Consider the following 20,322-nt stretch of genomic DNA (forward strand, 5'->3'; position numbering starts at 1 on the left):
TCCTTCCCAAGGAATTCTCTAAGACTAAAAGTTAGAGACTAATTGCTCATCTGCATCAATGAAAGGACTTTCTATACTAGGATGTGCTTAAAGTGAAATCATGAGTCTGGACCAAAACAGGGAAAATTAACAAAGGTAGTACAAGGCAACATGTTGGAACCCCATTATCATTGACTATTTGGTAAACAATTTTTAGGTACTATTTGCACCAGGGGATGCTTCCTTTGAGGAAGTAACAAACTAAGGACCATTGAATACCATTCTGTGCTCTTTGGCTTATGTCTGAGCTCCTCCTATCACTTCCCGTAGAACACTAAAATCTCATCTATTTTCAGAATGATCAATGGCTGTTCAAACACTATTCAAGGAACTTAAAGTCAAGATTGAAAAATCCACTTCAGGGAGGCCATTCTCATTCTTTCTGGATTGTCCAGATCACAGAGATGGGCCTCAGAATGAAGGGAAACTCAAATAGAGGCTGGTAAGCCTGGAGAGGCCAGAAAAATGTTCCATTAGTCACTTTGTTCTCTGTAAAGTAAGTATGTGGAAACTTAGGAACGGTGCAACTGGGTTAGAGGGCCCAGAGAATCCTATGGCTAATGTAAGAGATTTAAAATAAGGCACCAAGTAGATTCCAAAGCCTGTTCCACACATCCCAGAAAAACCGAGGAACACGGAGGTCTGAATCTTCACCTGTTAAAGGATTTGGAAGGGTGCATCTTTGCATACATTACCAAAGAGAAGGCAATCAGTTCCTCTAGTTCCCATAGGCAGGTCATAGGGACAAGCTGGCGTTTAGCAATTCAATCAGAGTTAGTCAAATGGCATTTATGCACTATGTGCCTGGCACTTTGCTAAGTTTGGGATTTCATTAATGTAAATAATAAACCCCTTCCTTTCTTAAAAAAAAAAGAATGAACTTCCCCTTGCATCTTGGTAAAAGACAGAGAATACATCTGGGAGAGATCTTGGAAAGCAGCAAATCCAATGCCTTCATTTTTACAAATGAGGAAACTAAGGCATCTAGAGTGTAAGTGACTTATGAGGAGGAAGAAAGCTAGTAATATCTGAGGCAAAATTTGAATCCAAGTTTGAATTCCAAACCCAGTGTCCTATTCACCATGCCAAACTGCAGTGCGCCCAAGTCATCTCCCTGTGGTCTGGGGGAAGGCTTTCTATGCGACTATTGGTTTGCCCAGCCCATTGATGAGCTGGCAGAGACACTCAGCAGGAGGGGCAGCTGGACAAAAGCACCACCATGAAACATGGGGGCTCTGAAAGCTGGGCGAGTTCTCTACTCGATTCCTGACCCACGTTTAGCAATTCCGATGTGCTAGTGAGCAGACAGCCCAAGCCTGGGATGTTGACTCTCCCTCAGTCCCTCTTCGGCAGGCAATGAAAGCAGGATCCACTTTGAAAATATTCCTCCATCATGCAAACTGACATAGGCATGCTTTTCAAAAACCCACAGCCAATCTGTTGATCATTACTTATTTACAAAGGCCTTCGGGCAGAAAGTCCTGTAAAAACCATACTTGATACGGTATACACTAGCTTTTTCTGCTTGTGGAAAAAAAAAGTCCCCCCCAAGGCTACCTCAAACCTTCACTTTCCATCACACATAAAATGTACCGTGTAACACTAAAGTATTTAATATATAGGGTATAATATATCTACAGGAAAGGCATTTGTGTAGAAGTGTGTTACCCTGGATTTGGTAATTTGATGTTTTGCTGAAGGCTATGACTTGAAAAAGCCTGCACCTCTTACAGAGGACCTGTCATCTCAGTACCCAAGAGCCAGCAGAATAAAGAAGCACCCTTAAGCAGCAAAACTTTGACACAGCTTTGAAGCATATGAAAACAGTATAACTCCCCAGAATTATTATTACTCAAGATCAAAGCAATGAGCCATACTTTACATAGCAAACAGGGACAGGGAATTTGGCTCCAAAGGTTTCAGAATTTGCAGCTTTCTATTTATTTATGTATGCATTTATTTATTTATTTGTGCCTCCAAATTGAGGCGAAGGAGGGCTCTCGTTCTCCCTCTATTTTCCACCACCCCCTCCTCCAACTTGCAATGGATGAAACTATTAGTGCAAGATAAGGAGATTACCCAAAGGTGAGTAAATTGGAGATGAATGCTAGCATGACAACTGGCATCATAAAAATGAGAAGCTTGGCAGTTGGTTCATTTTATTCCTTCTCATAAACCGTAAACAAGCATTTAAATCAGTGTCATCCAAGCAAACCTGAGCTAACCGGAAGGTAGAAAACTTTTAACAAAACATTTAACTAGAATCAATGGTCAGCAGGGGGGAATAAAGGCTACAGATGGATGGATGTACCTTTCTCTGATATCTCTGCCTATCAACAGAGGCGAGTGTGAGTGTGTATGTGTATATATTAAATGCATACATGTACACAGATACATACATATATAATAGTGACGATAGTTAGTATTTATATGGTGCTTTAAAGTACTCTACCAATATTCTCTCATTTTTTTACTCATATCAACCCTGAGAGGTAGGTTCCCCTCCCCTTTTTTTACAGATGAAGATACTGAGGCAGCAGACATTAAGTGAATTGAGAAGGGTCACACAGCTGGTAAGTGTCTGAAGCTAGATTTGAACCCAGCTCTTCCTGAGTCCAGGTCCAATACTCTATGCATTAGGGTACCATCCAGCTGCCAATATAGAATTTGTAACATTGATATTATATGTGATCTTGAAAGTGTAGCATTACAACCTATATCAGACTGCTTTCCATCTTGTAGAGGAGGGAGAGAAGGGAGGGGGGAGAAAAGAAAAATTTCGAACCAAAAATCCAGTGTAAACAAATGTTGAAAACTATCTTTATATGTAATATATAACTATAAATTAATAAAATAAAATAAAAAAGAAAGTATAGCATTGAGTAGGACCTAGAAATTTAAACACTGAAGGCAATAATGGATGTCAATGGAAAGTGATGATGTAAGGAGTATCTTAAGAAGAAAATGATTATTCATCTTATGTCAATAATCAAAGGGAGGGAAGTAATGAATGGATGAAAGAAAAAAAAACCTAGAAGATTGATGTATGTTTCATTGTGACAATGGAAGCCATTTATAGGGAGCTCCATAGATCAGCACATCATTCCAGGTCATGGTGTTGGTACGTGTAGAGTGGGTCTGGTTAGTGGGAAGTTTACAGTTAGAAGATTGGCAGGGAAAGTATGGGATCATCTTCTCTAGAGTCTGAGCAACAATGGTATAGATTCCCATGAATATCAGGTGGTTCCATTGAAATGAAGACAAAGGGATGAACTCGATGGTTTATTAAGGTTACCATTGGGCGCTGGGGAGAAAATAAACTCCTAGGTTGGGCAAGAGAGTAGGGGGAGGTAGGAAGTTGCAAAGATAACTTAAGACCTGAAATGCAAAGAGGCTAAGAACAGGAAAATAGAGATTTGGTTCCAATGTAGTTTCACCCTTACCTCCTAATGGATGTTCTCATCTTTAAAAAAATACCAAACCAAAACCCCTGTACTTCATAATTAATATTGCTTTTAGCCTGAGTGAAGCCAGATTAGTTTTGAACTTTGCTTTGGCAAGTACACAGATTATTAGACTTTTTTATCAGTCAAAATCAATTAACGGAAATTTGATTTCAATAGACAGGATAAAAGGAAGGTAATATTCAGGTTCATTTTTGATTGTGATGATACATCTCACATATGGCCTTAAGTACAGAAAACAGTCCTCAGAGGGATGGAGCAGAAGGAGAACTGCCAGAGGCAAAGTAACCCTGCGATTTCCTCTGATTGGTTCTTGCTATCATTAGCGCCAGGGCTGTTTAAGAACAACACACAGACAGGACAGGGTGACAGCTAAGGCTTTAAAGCTTATGTATTTTTCAAACAGCTTTTCAAACTGTTTTTCATGACAGAATTTTTTTCAGCTCTATCATTAACTGCTGACAAGCTGACAGAATAAATACTTCAGCCTTTAAGAAGCCATCTAATGATCTCTATCCCCCAACCCCATTTTTTTTTGAGAAGAGGAAAGACTCTTGAGGGAGGAGAGAGAGAAGTCAACTGGAGGAGAGAACCACCCCTGTTCCCCTTCCCTTCCCTTCCCTTCCCTTCCCTTCCCTTCCCTTCCCTTCCCTTCCCTTCCCTTCCCTTCCCTTCCCTTCCCTTCCCTTCCCTTCCCTTCCCTTCCCTTCCCTTCCCTTCCCTTCCCTTACCTTCCCTTCCCTTCCCTTCCCTTCCCTTCCCTTCCCTTCCCTTCCCTTCCCTTACCTCATCAGCTTAGGTGAGGAGTTGGGTGAATTCCGCATGCCTCCATTCCGCTGTTTTTTTTTGGGTGACAGCGTTGATGGCTGTTCATCTTCAACTGGAAATACAGGCAACTCATGAGATTATGAACAGTTTGAGGGCAGACTGTGAAATATAGGCAAGATATCAAAGAACATTCACTCAAGGCTCAGTCATTCACTGTTCTCTTTTTGGACTCAACAACAAAATACCATATATGTTAGTCAAAGAGACTAGCTAAGGAAGAAAGGGGAGGAGGGAGAAAGAAAGAAAAAAAAGAAGAAAATCCTCTCAAGTAATAGGATTTTTTAACACAGCAGTTCAAGCTGACTAAAACAGTTTGGAAATAACCCTTGCCAAAAGAAAAAAAATGAGTGCTAAAAATATTCTGCACACACAAACAAGAATGTGGCACCAGTAATCGGTATTCTGGGAGTTAATTTTGGTCAACCCCTGGTGCTACTGGATGACAGAATAAGTGTTGTGCTAAACCTAACAAGATAAAGTTATATTTGAAATACCAACAGAACAGCTGCCAGCCTGTTCCTCCTCATGAACCAGATCAACTGGTTCTTGCTTCTTCCATGCCAGACAACAGTCTTTGAGGAGTAGTCAGGATTGAAAGCCTTAATAAATCAACGTTTTAATCAATCAGGATCGCAAACGCTGGCATTTGGTTATGCCCACGACTCCCTCCCCTGGCACTCCATCCTTCCAGAAGGACAAGAGTGGATATGGGGCTTAGGGAGAACAGGTCTTATCCTAACAGATCATGATGAAATAACTGGAGTAAGAGTTGGAGAGATGGGTGAGAGTGACGACCTGTACAACAGAAGGTACCCATTGACTTAGCTCTCTTGTGCTTTCAGGGCGGGGTGGGGTGGGGGGACTATGTGAATCAAAATCAAACAAATGGCCCTTTTCTAATTGGGAAAAAAATTAAAGGATGTAGGTTGCTAAGCATTTTACAATATAACTTACAAACACCATAGCATACTTTGTTGCTTTTGCCCCAAGCCAAGCCACACTCTAATAAGCTTTGTGGTGGTATTTGCATTCAACAAGCTTCTTTCCAGGCTAGGTGTTTGATTGGGAATTAGCAGATGTATACCATGTCCATCAACAAGGGGCATCAGCTGTAAAATGCTAGTTTTCCTCTTCCCACCCTCACAATTCAGACTAAAGCTGTAATGTCAAGAATGAAAAAGAGAATGCTTGAATTCCTATAGTTGGCTGCAACACAGAGGAGGAAGAAATAAAATCAAAACCAAGAGCACATGGTGGTTACCTTAAAGTTAAGAAGAAAGAGAATAGCAGTAATAATGTTAAAAAGAAGTTTAATGCAGATTATTTGGGTGCAAATCTGGAAAAAAACAAACAACCAAACACCTCAGCTACATAGGAGCATCCAGGAAGGAAAAATTGTATCTGAGCATGCATTTTATCACCTCTAAAAATAAAACAAACCCCATGAAATCGGGCTTATAGTAAAAGAATAATAAGCTTCTCCAAAATGAATTGAATAATCCATTTCCTCTTCAGCTCTAATTTATGGCATTTTGCATATGCCCCCATCTTCTCTGCTTGTCTATCTCTGTAATTCCAAGGATTCACAAGTCCAAGAGAGAGAAGCAGGACAGTGGCAAGAATTGCAAAACAAAGATGGTAGTAACAGAGAAGGGGAGGAGAACCATGCCAATCCATGCAAACCAACCTATCACACTCTGTTCTTCTTCTCAGGACCATGCCCACTTCCATTGAAAAATGCTCTGTCCAACCCAATCAATCACACAGTGTTCCAAGCAGGAACTAAGATGCTCGTAAGATATCTCTTATCAGAAATGGGTATCCAGAGCAAATCACACAGAGACTAAACACATTTAGAAGATTAAAGGAAATAAATACAAGCTATATAAATGGTATTGAAAAAAAATCACTTCCAGTTGATATGCATCTCTAAGCAAGTAAATAGGAACTTGGAGCTTGACCTGAATTAATCTTCCCTTCGAAGGATGAGAGAATGTGAATATGAGTTAGTAAGGGGAAAGACATGTAGTAAGAGTGTGAGTTTATAAGTGTGTGTGAATGTGTTCATGTTTTCATCTGTCTCATTGGTAGAAGGAAAACCTTCTGTCTACACACACATGTGAGGTCTGATTTATACTGTAGACTGGCTGCCATGATTCCATGGGTATCCAAAGCATTTTGAATGAGCTGTGCCAAATGCTAAGAACAAAAAAAAAAAAAATTAAAGAGGGGTGGGGTGGAATGATTGTTGCTATTGCTGCTGCTGCTATTATTTTCCTCCTGGTTAAAATGACTTATGTTTTCTGCTTTCAGATGTTAAGGGTCAGTCCAATGAATGCTTTTCATCTAATATAGTCTAGTACCATTAGCTTTTGTTCCAAGGCTACCAGATGTTACAACTATTTGGGATAATTCTAGAGTCTTTATTAGTTAAGACCCATAATAGCTGTCATCCTCCTTCACATTCCTTTTTGTTTCTATTGTTTGATTCTGGTTTTCCCCTTTGCATTGTGTCTATAATAAATAATCTTCCTCCTTCTTTAAGTGCCCATCACATTTTTACCTTGTCACTCTCTGTATTTACCTGCAGTACTTTTCAGCTAACAGGCTCACAAGTTAATACCGGTTACCCAGCTCCAGAGAGACACCTCATTTTGGTGGTAGAGCTGAGCCTCACTCTAAGCAAGGGAACCATTTATTTTCATTGTAACTATGAAAGATCATCCATCATAATCATACTGCATTTAAACTGGGATTTGTTCTCTTAAATGAAACTTGTGTTCAAAGGTTTCCTTCGGCACTCACAGCCTGGAAATTCAGATTTGTTCCCCGAAGAGAAGAGGGGAAATGTCTCCAGCTTAAATATATGGACATTGTGTAATGAAGACCATTACATATGGCTTGGATCCCGCAAGAGAAGCAGCGATAACTTCTTCTTCATAAGTAGGATATAAACCATATTTAATTATTATCCTTTATATGGATTCTATCAATTTCCTGCATATTTAAAGAAAGTGGATCTAGGAAAACTTTTAGTTAAGCTATAAAATATAATTTTCATTTCATGGCTCTTGTGTCTACATGAGAGGAATAAAAATTGAATTAAAAAGGAGTCTTAAATTTACTTATTCTCTTGAAAGACAAATGGATTCAAATAATGGGCTACTACAGTATGGCAGTTCAACTTTAGAGGGTCATCTTTAACCTGCTGTTTGGGCTAATTATCATATGCCCCTGTTTCTAACTGTTTTCACTCACCTTCACACTTTGGGAACCATATTCAGAGGCAGTCCTATTAAGCAAGGCTGCTTTTCCCCCAGTTTCTTGAATTTGCAAACAAGTTCAGGAATCCAACCTGGAATTTTTATAGGACCTGAACTCCATCCAGCCTCCAAGTCCTCATAAAATTCAAGAGCTTGTTTTTGCACATCCCTAAGTATAACACTTAATGCGTGGTTGTAACATCCCAGAGCTCGCTTGTCTAATAGGCACCGAATCTAACAGTTTTACAGTTGGAGAAGACTCATTACCCGAAAAATGTCAGGCAAGTCTAATGAGGCTTCAGATCCTCTGGTTTACACTGGAGTTTAATTTAAAGTTACAATGATGTTTTAACATGTTTGCTTATACTTGAGTAAAGAGGATTCATTATTTCAATGACATAACCTCCAGACAACATTCTGTGAATTGATTTAAGATGTGGTGGTAATTCTAACTGCCTTAATGCAGAACTGAACATCTGTAACAACATTTTGCTTGACTTTTCATCGGCATTCTCCTTTCAAGCAAGAGAAAGGCAATGTCTTCCAGAAACATTGGCCAGAAATCTTGGCTTATTTCAAAAAGGGGTTTTATTATTATTTTTTTAAGCTAGATTTGGTGGAAATCTGTTTCATTTTTTGTCTTTAGCCAGACTAACAAATACATGCTCTTGTCACAGCTTACCAAGCCCTCTTTATAGGCCCTTGGAATCAACTAGAGCATCTGTCAAAACTTTCAGCATTTCAGCAAAACCCAAATGTCAGTATGTGGTGAACCCTAAATTGAGCTTCAGCCTGGGAGTCACTCCCCACTCCTACTCCCCTTTTCCTGAGAAGAGTGAGGAAGATGGTGGCCTGGTGACCAAAGGGGCAGGCTATGTCCTGCTGGCTGGAAGTAGAAAGGATTCAAAGGAAATAAAACCCAGAAGATGATAAAACACAAACCACCCATAAACATTAGTTGACTAGCTATCTCCATTACATTATTAATCACCACATCTGGAGCAACCCACATCTGCAAGCACTTAACAGGTCATTAGTAATGTCATTTTCACACTGAAAACACTCAGAGTAAAAGGCATGCAAAGTGCTTTGATTGTCTAGGCATCTAGAAAGAGGGAGCAGCTATGACAACCTTGGGCTAGTCCCAGTACTGGGGGATGGTATCAGTATTTTATAGGCAAGTTGAATGCATGCTAGAGTGGAGAAGAGGTAGATTTCCCTGCACTCAGAAGATAACAGTTCATAGCCCAAAGTGCTGGGTGGAATAGACTCCCTTTACTGTGAATTAACATTGGGGACAGGTTCTGTTACTCCTTCACCTGGCTTGGCCACAAGATGTGATTTTGAAGTTGCGTTCTGGAGCTCAAATGCGCGTTTGGGGTAACGTGATTTGGCTTCATCCTTAACTGCCAAACAATAAGGAAAAAAAAAGGGAAATTAATGCTTAGCATTTGTTGCTATTGTTTAAAATGTTTCAAACCAACTTTAACATGAAGTAGAATCAGAGGAGCCTTAAGTTAAAACTGGAGAATTGCAGATTCTTCCTTCTAACACCTTCATGGAAAGTGTTCCACTGTTTCACTGTTGTTGTTACCGATGTTGGTGTTGGAAACATCTGTGGAATGATTATTCAGCAGGACAGTCATCTTCAAGGAAGAGTTGCTCCTGAAGCACACATATGTGCCCATACCATCAGTATATACATACAGACATGGACATGCACACACATTTCCACAGGAGAAGAATATTGATCTTTTGAAACCTATTAAAAAAATGATCATCACAAGAAACTATCATCAAATTCTAGGTCATCCATCGGCCCATGAGAAGCTTTTGCTTCATGAGTTGAAACCACCGGTTTGATCAGAAGGTCTGAACAGAGGAGCATTTGTCTCGATATAGCTGCCCAACCTGTAAAGATAGCTTGTCCCTATGGCTCTTGAGACAAGTAAGAGTGATGGTCAAGATGTCTTCATTGGGGTTTTGGTGAGAGTGAATAGCAATAAAATGTGGGTGAATTTTAAGATCTTAAAAGTATGTTTTAATGAGATAACAGGTGAGCAACGAGAGGATCCACATCCAAAATCAAACAATTCATCCAGCTAATCTCAGAATTTTAAGAAGGGGCTGGGTAAGGAAAAAAAAATATGCTTAGTTCTTTTGCTAAAGAACAAAAATAGAACTCAAAGCACTGACCCAATATGTCCAACTCAGAGTAGATCACTAGTATCATCTTTACCTCTGGGTACCTTATTAGCTATTAAAGATGAATCCTCTTATGGAAATAATCCCTGCCTATCAGAGAGACAAGGTATAGTCAATGGATCCATGACATCTATGGACGAGCTCTACAATTTGGCCAGTAGAGCCCAGTGATGCTGGAATCTCTATTGAGGCACTTATCTCTCTTTGTTGACCAGTTTGGTGACTCTCTTCTGCCACAGAGAGTGTTGGGAACTTTCAAGAGGAGGCCAGGTTTGTTAACATCCCAGAAAAGGCCCTCACTGAACTGCTCTAAGCTCTTTTTGAAATATCCCAGTGGACTCCAAGAAGAGACGCAAGATATAGTCTGAGAAACAAAAAAGAAGGAATAGTTTGGCAAAGCTAGGTGACGTTGATAAGAGATCTTACCGATGGAATGAAAAATAGGAGGGAAAATACTATGACAAATGGAAATCTTTGGGATTTGGGGAGCATGCCAGACTAGGATCACAGAATCATAGATTTGGGAGCCAGAAGAGAATTTAGTCTAATATCCTCCATTCACAGAGGAGGAAACTGAGGTCAAGAAAAATTAAAGAATTTGCCCAAAGTCATACAGAGAATAGCTGGCAGAGGTAGAATTCTACCCCGGGTCCTCTGATTCTAAATCTAGCACTCTTCCCCTTACACTATGGTACCTCTCCAAAAATACAAGGTGGCCTGCAGGGCCTACTGTGGAAGAGGAGGAAACAGGATGTACTGGCTAAGGAGGAGAAGCTTGTTGGGTAGTTTCCATTTCTGGATTTTATGAAATTGATATGAAAGTCAAGAGAAGGACTATAAGGTTATAAAGGACCAGGTGAGTCAACTGATGTAATTAAAAATAATTTAATTAAAAATAATTTTACTATAATTTCATATATATGTATATGTATTATGTATGTATGTATATATATGTATATATATATATAAAGACAGGACATATTATAGTTTTACTTAGAAATAAAAATTAAAATGCTCATCCTACTATTTTGTGTGTACAAATGCACTACTAAGTTAATACAGATTGGTCCTTTGAAATATTTGTAAATTCTGGTCTCTTTAATAGAGTAGATTAGTGGCATTTTTTTCCTGTCTAGAGGTATGAAATTTTATAAGTTTTAATTAAGCAATACAAAACAATGAAAGAACCCAGTTCCTATGGAGGAGGAAGGAAAAAATATATCATAAATGTATGATCAGAAGTTCATTCAGCCTAGAATACAATGCCCTCTATGGGAAGGCCATTTAGAGTACAGAATGCTATAGGATGAATATGGGTTGATTTATTATTGCTGTTGTAGTTATTGATGTTCCTTATTATAACCCTCATTCCACATCCTGTTAAGAAAATAAGTGACTAAAATCCAACTGGTTTTACAATTGATACAAATTTGCATTACATTCGATCCAATCAAATTAACCTAGATAACAATTATACCAATCTAGAGAACAACCCATTGGAAGATTGTATTGTGGGTGTCTTTTTTGGTAGGACCACTGTGCCATTGGAATGTTAGTGGGTTTTCTTCTTTTCATGAAATTTGCTTCCAATTGATCAATCAGCAAACATTTATTAAATATCTGTTAATGTGTGGGATACCGTGTTTTTAAAAGAGATCCCTCGAGCAAGTATTATTGTGCCTTGCATTCTCAGGCCAAGGACTGAGAATTTAATCCAATTCAGAGGATAAATACAAAGAGGAAAGGAGTACCTTTAGAATGTCTATAACTCCACTGGTCACTGAGGAGTAAGAAGGCAAAAGGGAATTGGAAAAAGATAATATGTATGTGTATGTATGTGTGTATATGTGCATATACATCTATGTATATATACATAGATATATATGTACACATAGACATATATTATCTCTTTTCAATTCCCTTTCGCCTTTACTCTTCAGTGAATATATTTATGTATACACAAACATGCATACATACATGTGTATATAACATGTGTGTATTGTATATACGTGTATATATGTATATGTGTGTATATATAATGTATGTATATATTTTTTTTCAGAGAGTATCAAGATAGATTCTTTGTGATCACATATGTTTGACTTCCCTCTAATCCTTCTCTGCCTCCAACCAGTTTTCTGCCTTGTCCATGTACACATTTCCTTCTAACTCTGGAAAGATGGATGGTTTCTAAGCTGAGTGTTCAAGGAGTAAGGTGAAACATTTTCGGGTCCATTTCCAACAGTCCTAGCTCTTCTCTCGTTCTCTTTACCTCACACGTGCCAGTCTCCCATCACTCCCTAAGCTATTTCCCACTTGTCCTCAAGGAGAATGTTCTCCTGTCTCTAATGGAGAAACATTTGAAGTCAGAGAACAACAGTTAAAGAAGCTGGATGGGTGGGTAGAGCCCTCATGATGGGGTGTTATTACCCAATGCCAACAATCCTTCTGCTACTGGTACTGATAGATCCTTTGGTCTTGGGATCTGAGCATCTTGGGTTGTTGTTTTTTGTGTGTGTGTGTGTGTGCCACCTAAGCTGGTTGTTTGACTACCCAACACTCCAAGACTCAGGTAAACGATATCTACCAGAAGCAATTCTTTGGAACTGTCAGCATTTGGTACATGTCCACCCAGCACCCTGTACAAGACAACAGATTAGCCATTAGACTCGATATGTTGAAAATATACAGCTTCAACCTTTCCCCAGCTTGCTCAGAGCGATACATAGATGATTATTTCAACCGTCAGCTGCCGCATAGATTTAAGCCCCTGCACAATAACTCCTGGATTCATCTGCCCCTTGTCAGACGTACACAGCTTTAGTTGGAGGATACATGGTGTGGCAGTTTCACTGCGGATCCAGAATGATCCAGACGGCTGCTGTCTCTTTGTTAACAGGAAACCAAACTGATGAGTTTGTAATGTATTTCTTATCAAAGGTGGTTTCAGAAAAGAAAATGTACCTCATCAGTTTGGCTGGAATTTAACATATGCCAGGATATGGGCTTAATCAGAACATCTCTGTTATTTTCTCTAAGAAACATATAATTCTATATTCATTGCTTTAAAATCATTTTTGCTCATGAATTATGTATTTATGAATTTATAATTATCAGTCAATTCCCCCCCACCCCTACAATATATGCAATGAAATCATTGACTGCAGACCACAAGGCAATGATGCCTGATAGATAAAAGCTTATTATTATGATTTTAAACTGAAGGGTGCATCAAAAATGGCCATTGTGAATGGAAAGATTATACTTTTATTCATAGGCATACAATACAAAATGGCCTCTATATTTGTTGAAAAATATTTTCATATAATTACACGTAAGGAACTCTAACATTATGGCTGATTGTCAAATGAGTTTGAATATATTGCGAAGCAAATCACATTCTCCTAAAATATAAGAGCTTCATAAAGGAGGAAAAATCAGATAATATGATTACTCTATATAGGGTAAATTTTAGTCCTCTCCTCTGTCACACCCTTATCAAGAAGTTACATTAGATGTTTACGGCTTGTATATTTCTGTGTGTAAGTGTAGACACAGTTGCCCCAGGCAACTCTCCAAGGTTATAAATTACAAATAACTTGCCAATCTGTGACATTAGAGGAAGTTTCTACATTGGGAGACCTCTAAACCAATAAAATCATGGGTCTACATATATATATATGTATATATATGTATATATGTATGTATGTGTGTGTGCGCACGCAATATACATGTATATATAACATGTATATAAACACACATATACACAAATATATATGCATAACTTCTATGTAAATATACCTATATACATATATATAAACATATAGGCATGTGCCTCTATGTATACATACCATGGACAAGCTTCCCAATTGACTGATTGATGTAATTAAAAAATAAAACAAGAAGCATCTATCAGTCATGGGGTGGGGAGCACATATGAAGCCTTATACCTGCTCCACCCCCTCTACCCCAAGCTGAAAGGGATCATTCCTTTCTCCAAATTCCCAACAACATTTTTCCTGCATATTTTTTGTTGCTATCAAGCAGCTAGGTGGCATAGTTGAAAGAGGGGTGGGATCTAGAGTCAGAAGACTTGAGTTTTAATCCAGCTTTATATGCTTATTTGCTGTATGATCCTGTAAAAGTCATCTAGCTTCTGCCTGTCTCAGTTACCTGAAGTGTAAAATGGGGATCAATTACCTGCCTCCTGGGGTTGGTGTGAGGATCAATGAGATAATTTGTGTAAAATGCGTAGAATAATTCCTGGCATATAGTAGACATTTAATAAATCCTTCCCTCCTTCCTTCTCTTTCCTCCTTCTTCCCTTTATTTTTTCCTTCTGTCCCCCCTTTCCTTTTTTTCTTCTGTCCTCCCTTTCCTTTCTTCCTTCTGTCCTCCCCTCCCTCCCTCCCTTCCTTCTTTCCTTCCTCTCATTCTTCCTCCCTTCCTCCCTCCTTTCCTATCAGAATCTCCCTAGTAATACACGTTATATCCCCATCCCCATTAAACTGTAAGTTTCTTAAAGTGAGAACTGTGTTTTTTAAATCTCTGTATGAATCAAAGTCTTGAACATAGCAAGCATATCCTAAAAATCCATCAAACAATATTTATTAAGTGCTTGCTATGTTTCAGGCATTGTGCTAAGTGCTGGGGATCAAAAAGGAGGCAAAAGAAAAACCCAGACCCTGTCTTCAAGATGCTAACAATTTAATGGGGGAGAAAACAAACAAAAATGCAAACAAACTATATACAGGATTGTAAAGAATTCATTGTTATTTGAGGTTTTTATGCCTAGGTGGGCACTGGCCTGGGGCTCCGCAAACTTCATGGTGCTCCACCCACTGGTTGTAGCTGTTGCCATGGCGCTGGCACCTCACTTCATCACCACTCACTGACGCCTACAGGGGCCTGGCAAAATTATAATGATTGGAAACCCAGTGAGAGCGGTCATGTGACTGTCAGAGAAGCCATCCCATTGGCTGGAGCTGTGTGGGGTTTTTCTGGGATTGGGGGAGGAGAATTGGGCATTCTAGCTGGACGTTGGAAGGACAGGAGTTCTGCTGTGTATTCTCAGCTGATTCCTGGGTGGTGGTATCTTTTGAGGTTGTATAATTTCCCTTTCCCCATTTTATTTCCTTTCCCTTGATCCTACTGATCCTGTTTGTGTGGTTTTTTAAAAGTTTGTTCTTGTTAAAATAAATCCTGTTCTGTTTTGAGGGAGGCTGCCGGTCTCCTTCCTTGCCCCAATATTGCGGCAAGCCGCTTAGCTAACACTCCCCAATTAAAAATTGGTCCCCAGAGGATAAATAGGAAACAATGAACAGAATGGAGGCAATAGGAGTAAGAGGGCTTAGGAAAGGCTTCCCGTGGAAGATGTCATTTTAGCTGGGACTTAAAGGAAGCCAGGGAAGCCCATAGGCAGAGATGAGGAGGGAGATCATTCCAGACATAGGGAATGGCCAGAGAAAATGCCCTGAGCTGAGAGATGGAGTGTCTTTCCAGGAACACCAGGAAGCCAATGTCACTGAATCAAAGATTATTTTGTAGGGAATAAAGTGTAGGAAGAAAAAGCAGGTCAATAGGACTTTGAATGCCCAAAAGAACATTTTTCTATTTGATCCTCGAGGCAATAGGGAGCCACTGGAGTTTATTGAGTTAGGGGGAGGAGTATGACATGGTCGAACCTTCACATTCAGAAAATCACTTTAGTGGCTAAATGGAAAAGGAATTGGAGTGAACTTGAGGAAGGCAGACCCACCAGTAGGTATTGCACTAGACCAGACATGAGGTGATGAAGGCTTGAACCAGAATGGTGGTAGTGTAGGAGGAGAGAAGGGTTGGAAACTGGATTGTAAGAGGTTAAGAAGAGAGTAAGAGAAAATGGAGGCACCTATTAGTGGAACTAGATCATTAAAGGAAACCTTGATAAGAAATTGTTTTCATTTGCATGCATGAATGGTCAGAAACCCAAGGTAGGGTATTATTTGGGGAGAAAGCAATAGTTAGAGATCAGGGTAGTTCAGGGATAACACACTGGGCAATTGTAAGGTTTACATTTTGATAAATCTTGGGGATTTGAGCATAGTTACCCTCTGTGTGCATGAATTGTTACAGAAGAGGTCATGAAATTACTGTATTCCATGCCCTGCACCAAATCTTCAAGACCAATGGAGTTTTGCTTAGGATTTTTGTCCACTTGTTCATTTTTTCAAAGTCAGGGTAGTCTTTTCCTTTTGATTATTCCCTATGTGAGAGCCCAAGAAACCCAAATAAGTATTAACTAAATGATTTGCCAGTTGTCAACCCTATTTTCCTACTACATAGGAAATGCATATTTCCCCATACTATATATCATTTCTGATATTACTATTTTTTGAAAATTAATAGTTCTTGTTCTTTCTTTATTGCTATCCTCCATCCTGAATCTCATTGCTACAGTCTCATCCACAGACCTTACATTGTCTTAAACCTTTCAAATTGCCAAGTCCCATATGAATGGGAAAGACAGTAGGTAGTGATACAATGGATAGACCTCTGGACCTGGAGTCAGGAAGACCTTAATTCCAATCTGCATTCAGAAATTTACTAGCTATGTGACCCTGGGCAAGTCACTTAACCTCTGTTTGCCTCAGTTTCTTCAACTGTATAATGGGAATAATAATAGCCCCTACTCCCTAGGGTTGTGAAGAACAAATGGGGTAATATTTCTAAGGCCCTTTGCAAACCTTAAAGTGTTATGTAAATGCTAGCTATTATTGGTGTTACTGTTATTGCAGATACTTGAACTGATAGTTTCATTGAAACTGAGATAAAGTTCAAATGTGTGGGCTTTTGGAGAACATTAGCCATATATGACGTGACTGGATAAGGAATACATTGTCAGGAAACTTGAAAATATTGAATTCCCTTCACCTGTGGTTATGAGAACCAGTCCAGATTACAGCATCAGACTAACTATAACACAGCCCATTTCTTAAGAGCAAATCACCTTGTAAAGACATTTTTGTATTTTGGAATTTGCATGTCTATTCTATAAGAAGTTATACTCTCATGCAAACTACTTTAAGAACCTGGATTAAATTCATGTTGTTGCTTACCTCTGGACTCTGCACTTTTCTACACTAAAAAATAAAAAAAAAAATTAAATCCCAAACAAACAACAGAATCTAATTTGGGATTTCTTCAAGCCAATGGCATGGTTTAGTCTCCTTTAGTCTTTCTCTATAATATCAATCCCATTTTCTTCTTCCTTTCCAGCTCCCCTCCTTGGTTTTTCATCCAGTCATTATAGGCTCTCTTAAAGGAGATTGTTGGAGGAAAGGTTTAAGAAATATCCGCTCATTTGGGCTAATCTTACCATCACCTCCTTTCCTATATACCATATGGCCCCAGTGTATCACTCAGGTCAAAAAAATTAGGTTTTGCCAAGTGTGATAAAAAGGAAAAAGATGAGGAGGGCTTAAGCTGGGCCCCACTGGTGAGGGCTGGGAACATTTAGAGTAAAACCAAATGAAAATCAGATGGAAAACTGGTAAAACACCAGTGTCCCCTCTAAATCAAAGGAAATTGGTCTTCCTTAATAGAGAAGAGGAATTGTTTTTTTTTTTATTTTTTCAGGATAGCAGTGGGGTGTGGTATACAGCAATGAGTATGTAGGAACTGAAAGGTAGAAAAAACAAGAGCCATATTGCAGGCCCTAGAGTTGTCTTACGGTGACATTATGAACCCCAGTCAGCAATAGATTTATTTGTCCTCTCTGCCTATCCAAACAATAGCCATTCTCCAACAATTGCTCAAGACCTATTTCTGTCTTTCTTTCTTTTTTTTGGGGGGGGGGCAGGCAATGAGGGTTAAGTGACTTGCCCAGGGACACACAGCTACAAAATGTCAAGTATCTAAGGCCGGTTTGAACTCAAGTCCTCCTGAAGCCAGGGCTAGTGCTTTATCCACTGCACCATCTAGCTGCCCCCTGGGACCTATTTCTTTTAGGAAACCTTCCTTGACTACCCCAGTCCAGAGGATTCTCTCTCCTTTAATTACAATCATATTAGTTCATATTTGTATATATCTCATTTGATCCTCACAACAACATTATGAGGGAAGTGCTATCTTCATTCACACTTTACAGATAGGGAAATTGAGGCTATTATTTCCCACTTTACAGATGAGGAAACTGAGGATGAAAAGCAGTTAAGTGCCTTGTCCAGGGTCATAGAGCCATAAACTCAGTTCTTCCTAACTCCAGATCCAGAGCTCTCTCCACAGCCTCCACCTAACAGCCTTTGCCATTCATTGAATGAATTATTCAGTTGTTACTTATTAATCATAAGTATTCTTTGTTGATATCTTAGGAGTTTATAAGCTCCAGATATCCCTCTGGTTTTATGTCTATCTAATAATAATGGTGGCAATGATGACAGCGCATCCTATGTACCTGACACTGTGCTAAGTGCTTTACAAATATCTCATCTGATCATCACAACAACCCCGGGAGGTGGGGTGCTTTTATTATCATTATTATTTAATAATTATTAATTATTTTAAATTTATAATTAAATTATATATTGAATTTAATTATTTTACAAATGGGGAAATTGAGATTGAGAATAGTTACATGACTAGCCCATGGTCACAGAGCTTGGCCAAATTTGAACTCAGATTTTCCTGATGCCACTCCCAGCACTCTATTGCACCACCTAGATGCTCCCATTAAGAAGCAAATGCATGACATTATACTAGACCATGACCTGAATATGGAGCTCTGTAGATCCTTGCCCGCTAAGAGTGTATAAATTACATAGAGATCAAACATAAAACTATAAAAGTTAAATTAGTAGAGAAGGAAACATTTCCCCCAATTCACTAGTCCTTCATTGTCCTGAATTATGAACTTTTTAGGTTCTGTTCAAACCCACATAGGTGGAAAGAATTTTTTTAAATATAAGAAAGGTAAAGTGTGTCATCCTAATTCTTAACCTTACAGGTTATAAGTATCCCTTTAAAAACATAAAAAGATTACCACCTGACACCTATCAGATTGGCTAAAATGACAAAAAAGGAAGATAATAAATGTTGGAGAGGCTGTGGGAAAATTGGAACACTAATGCATTGTTGGTGGAGCTGTGAGCTGATCCAACCATTCTGGAGAGCAATTTGGAATTATGCCCAAAGGGCAATAAAGCTGTGCATACCCTTTGACCCAGCAATCCCACTTTTAGGTCTTTTGCCCAAAGAAATCATGGAAGGGGGAAAGGGACCCACATGTACAAAAATATTTATAGCTGCTCTTTACGTGGCAGCAAGGAATTGGAAGTTGAGGGGGTGCCCATCAATTGGGGAATGGCTGGACAAGTTGTGGTATATGAATACAATGGAATACTATTGTGCTGTAAGAAATGATGAGCAGGAAGAGTTCAGAGAAACCTGGAGGGTCTTACGTGAGCTGATGATGAGTGAGATGAGCAGAACCAGAAGAACATTGTACACAGTATCATCAACATTGAGTGTTGACCTACTGTGATGGACTATATTCTTCTCACCAATGCAATGGTACAGAAGAGTTCCAGGGAACTCACGATAGAAGAGGATCTCCAAATCCAAGAAAAAAAAAAAGAAAGAAAGAACTGTGGAGTATAGATGTTGATTGAACCATATTATTTCTTTTGTTTTGGGTGCTGTTGGTTTTTTTTTTCTTTCTATTTTGAGGTTTTGCATCACTGCTCTGATTCTTTCTCTTGTAACAGGATTAATGCAGAAATAGGATTAATGTTATTATGTGTATATATATGTGTGTGTGTATATATATATCTATATCTATATGTATATGTATAGAGATATATAGATATAACCTATATCAGATTACCTGCTGTCTAGGGGAGGGGGGAGGGAGGGGTGGGAGGGAGAAAAATCTGAAATTGTAAAGCATGTATAAACAGAAGTTGAGAACTATCTTTACATGTAATGGAAAAAATAAAATACCTCATACATAAAAAAAAAACATAAAAAGATTAAATAACCACTTACTTGATCTTTTTTAATTAATAATTTTAAATTGAAATAATTTCATTTTAACATTTTTTTTAATTTGAAAAGTTCTTTTGGGAGAAAAAAATACCCACCCATGTATTGGTAATACCCTTCCTGACCTGTTAATTGGTACATGACCTTCCATCTCCTCACTCGGTTTTTCTGCACAAGTGATTCTTATCCCTGGAATGATGTCCCTTTCCTCATGTCAACCTGTTTGAATTCTTAGCTACCTCCTGTAGGAAGTCTTTTCAGACACGCTCCCCCACCTACCCAAGTCTAGTTGTTAGTATTCCATTTCTCTTGAAATTGCTTTGTATCACTTTGTAGTACTTTTATACATGAGGGGCCACTAGGTGACAGAGTGTAGAGCATGTAGGACTTGGAATGAGGAAGACCTGTGTTCAAATCCTGCCTCAGACACTTACTAGCTGTGTGATCCTGGGCAAGTCACTTAACCTTTGCCTCAATTTTATCATTTGTAAAATAGGGTTAAT

The 20,322-nt window shown here is 38.9% G+C and overlaps 1 protein-coding gene across 23 annotated transcripts in view; it reads right to left on the reverse strand.

The window, feature by feature from the left end:
* KCNMA1 (potassium calcium-activated channel subfamily M alpha 1) overlaps positions 1-20,322 on the reverse strand; it is a 929,290-nt gene that overhangs the window by 105,591 nt on the left and 803,377 nt on the right. For 20 of the 23 annotated variants that reach the window (XM_043983958.1, XM_043983956.1, XM_043983955.1 and 17 more), the window contains one exon: positions 4,290-4,383. In XM_043983958.1, the coding sequence (XP_043839893.1) occupies positions 4,290-4,383 (94 nt within the window). Of the gene's footprint in view, positions 1-4,289; positions 4,384-8,913; positions 9,001-20,322 lie in introns of all 23 variants that reach the window. The other 3 variants (XM_043983942.1, XM_043983962.1, XM_043983959.1) reach the window with 1 other exon arrangement.

This window comes from Dromiciops gliroides, chromosome 2 (genome assembly GCF_019393635.1).
Source record: "Dromiciops gliroides isolate mDroGli1 chromosome 2, mDroGli1.pri, whole genome shotgun sequence".
Lineage (NCBI taxonomy): Eukaryota > Metazoa > Chordata > Mammalia > Microbiotheria > Microbiotheriidae > Dromiciops > Dromiciops gliroides.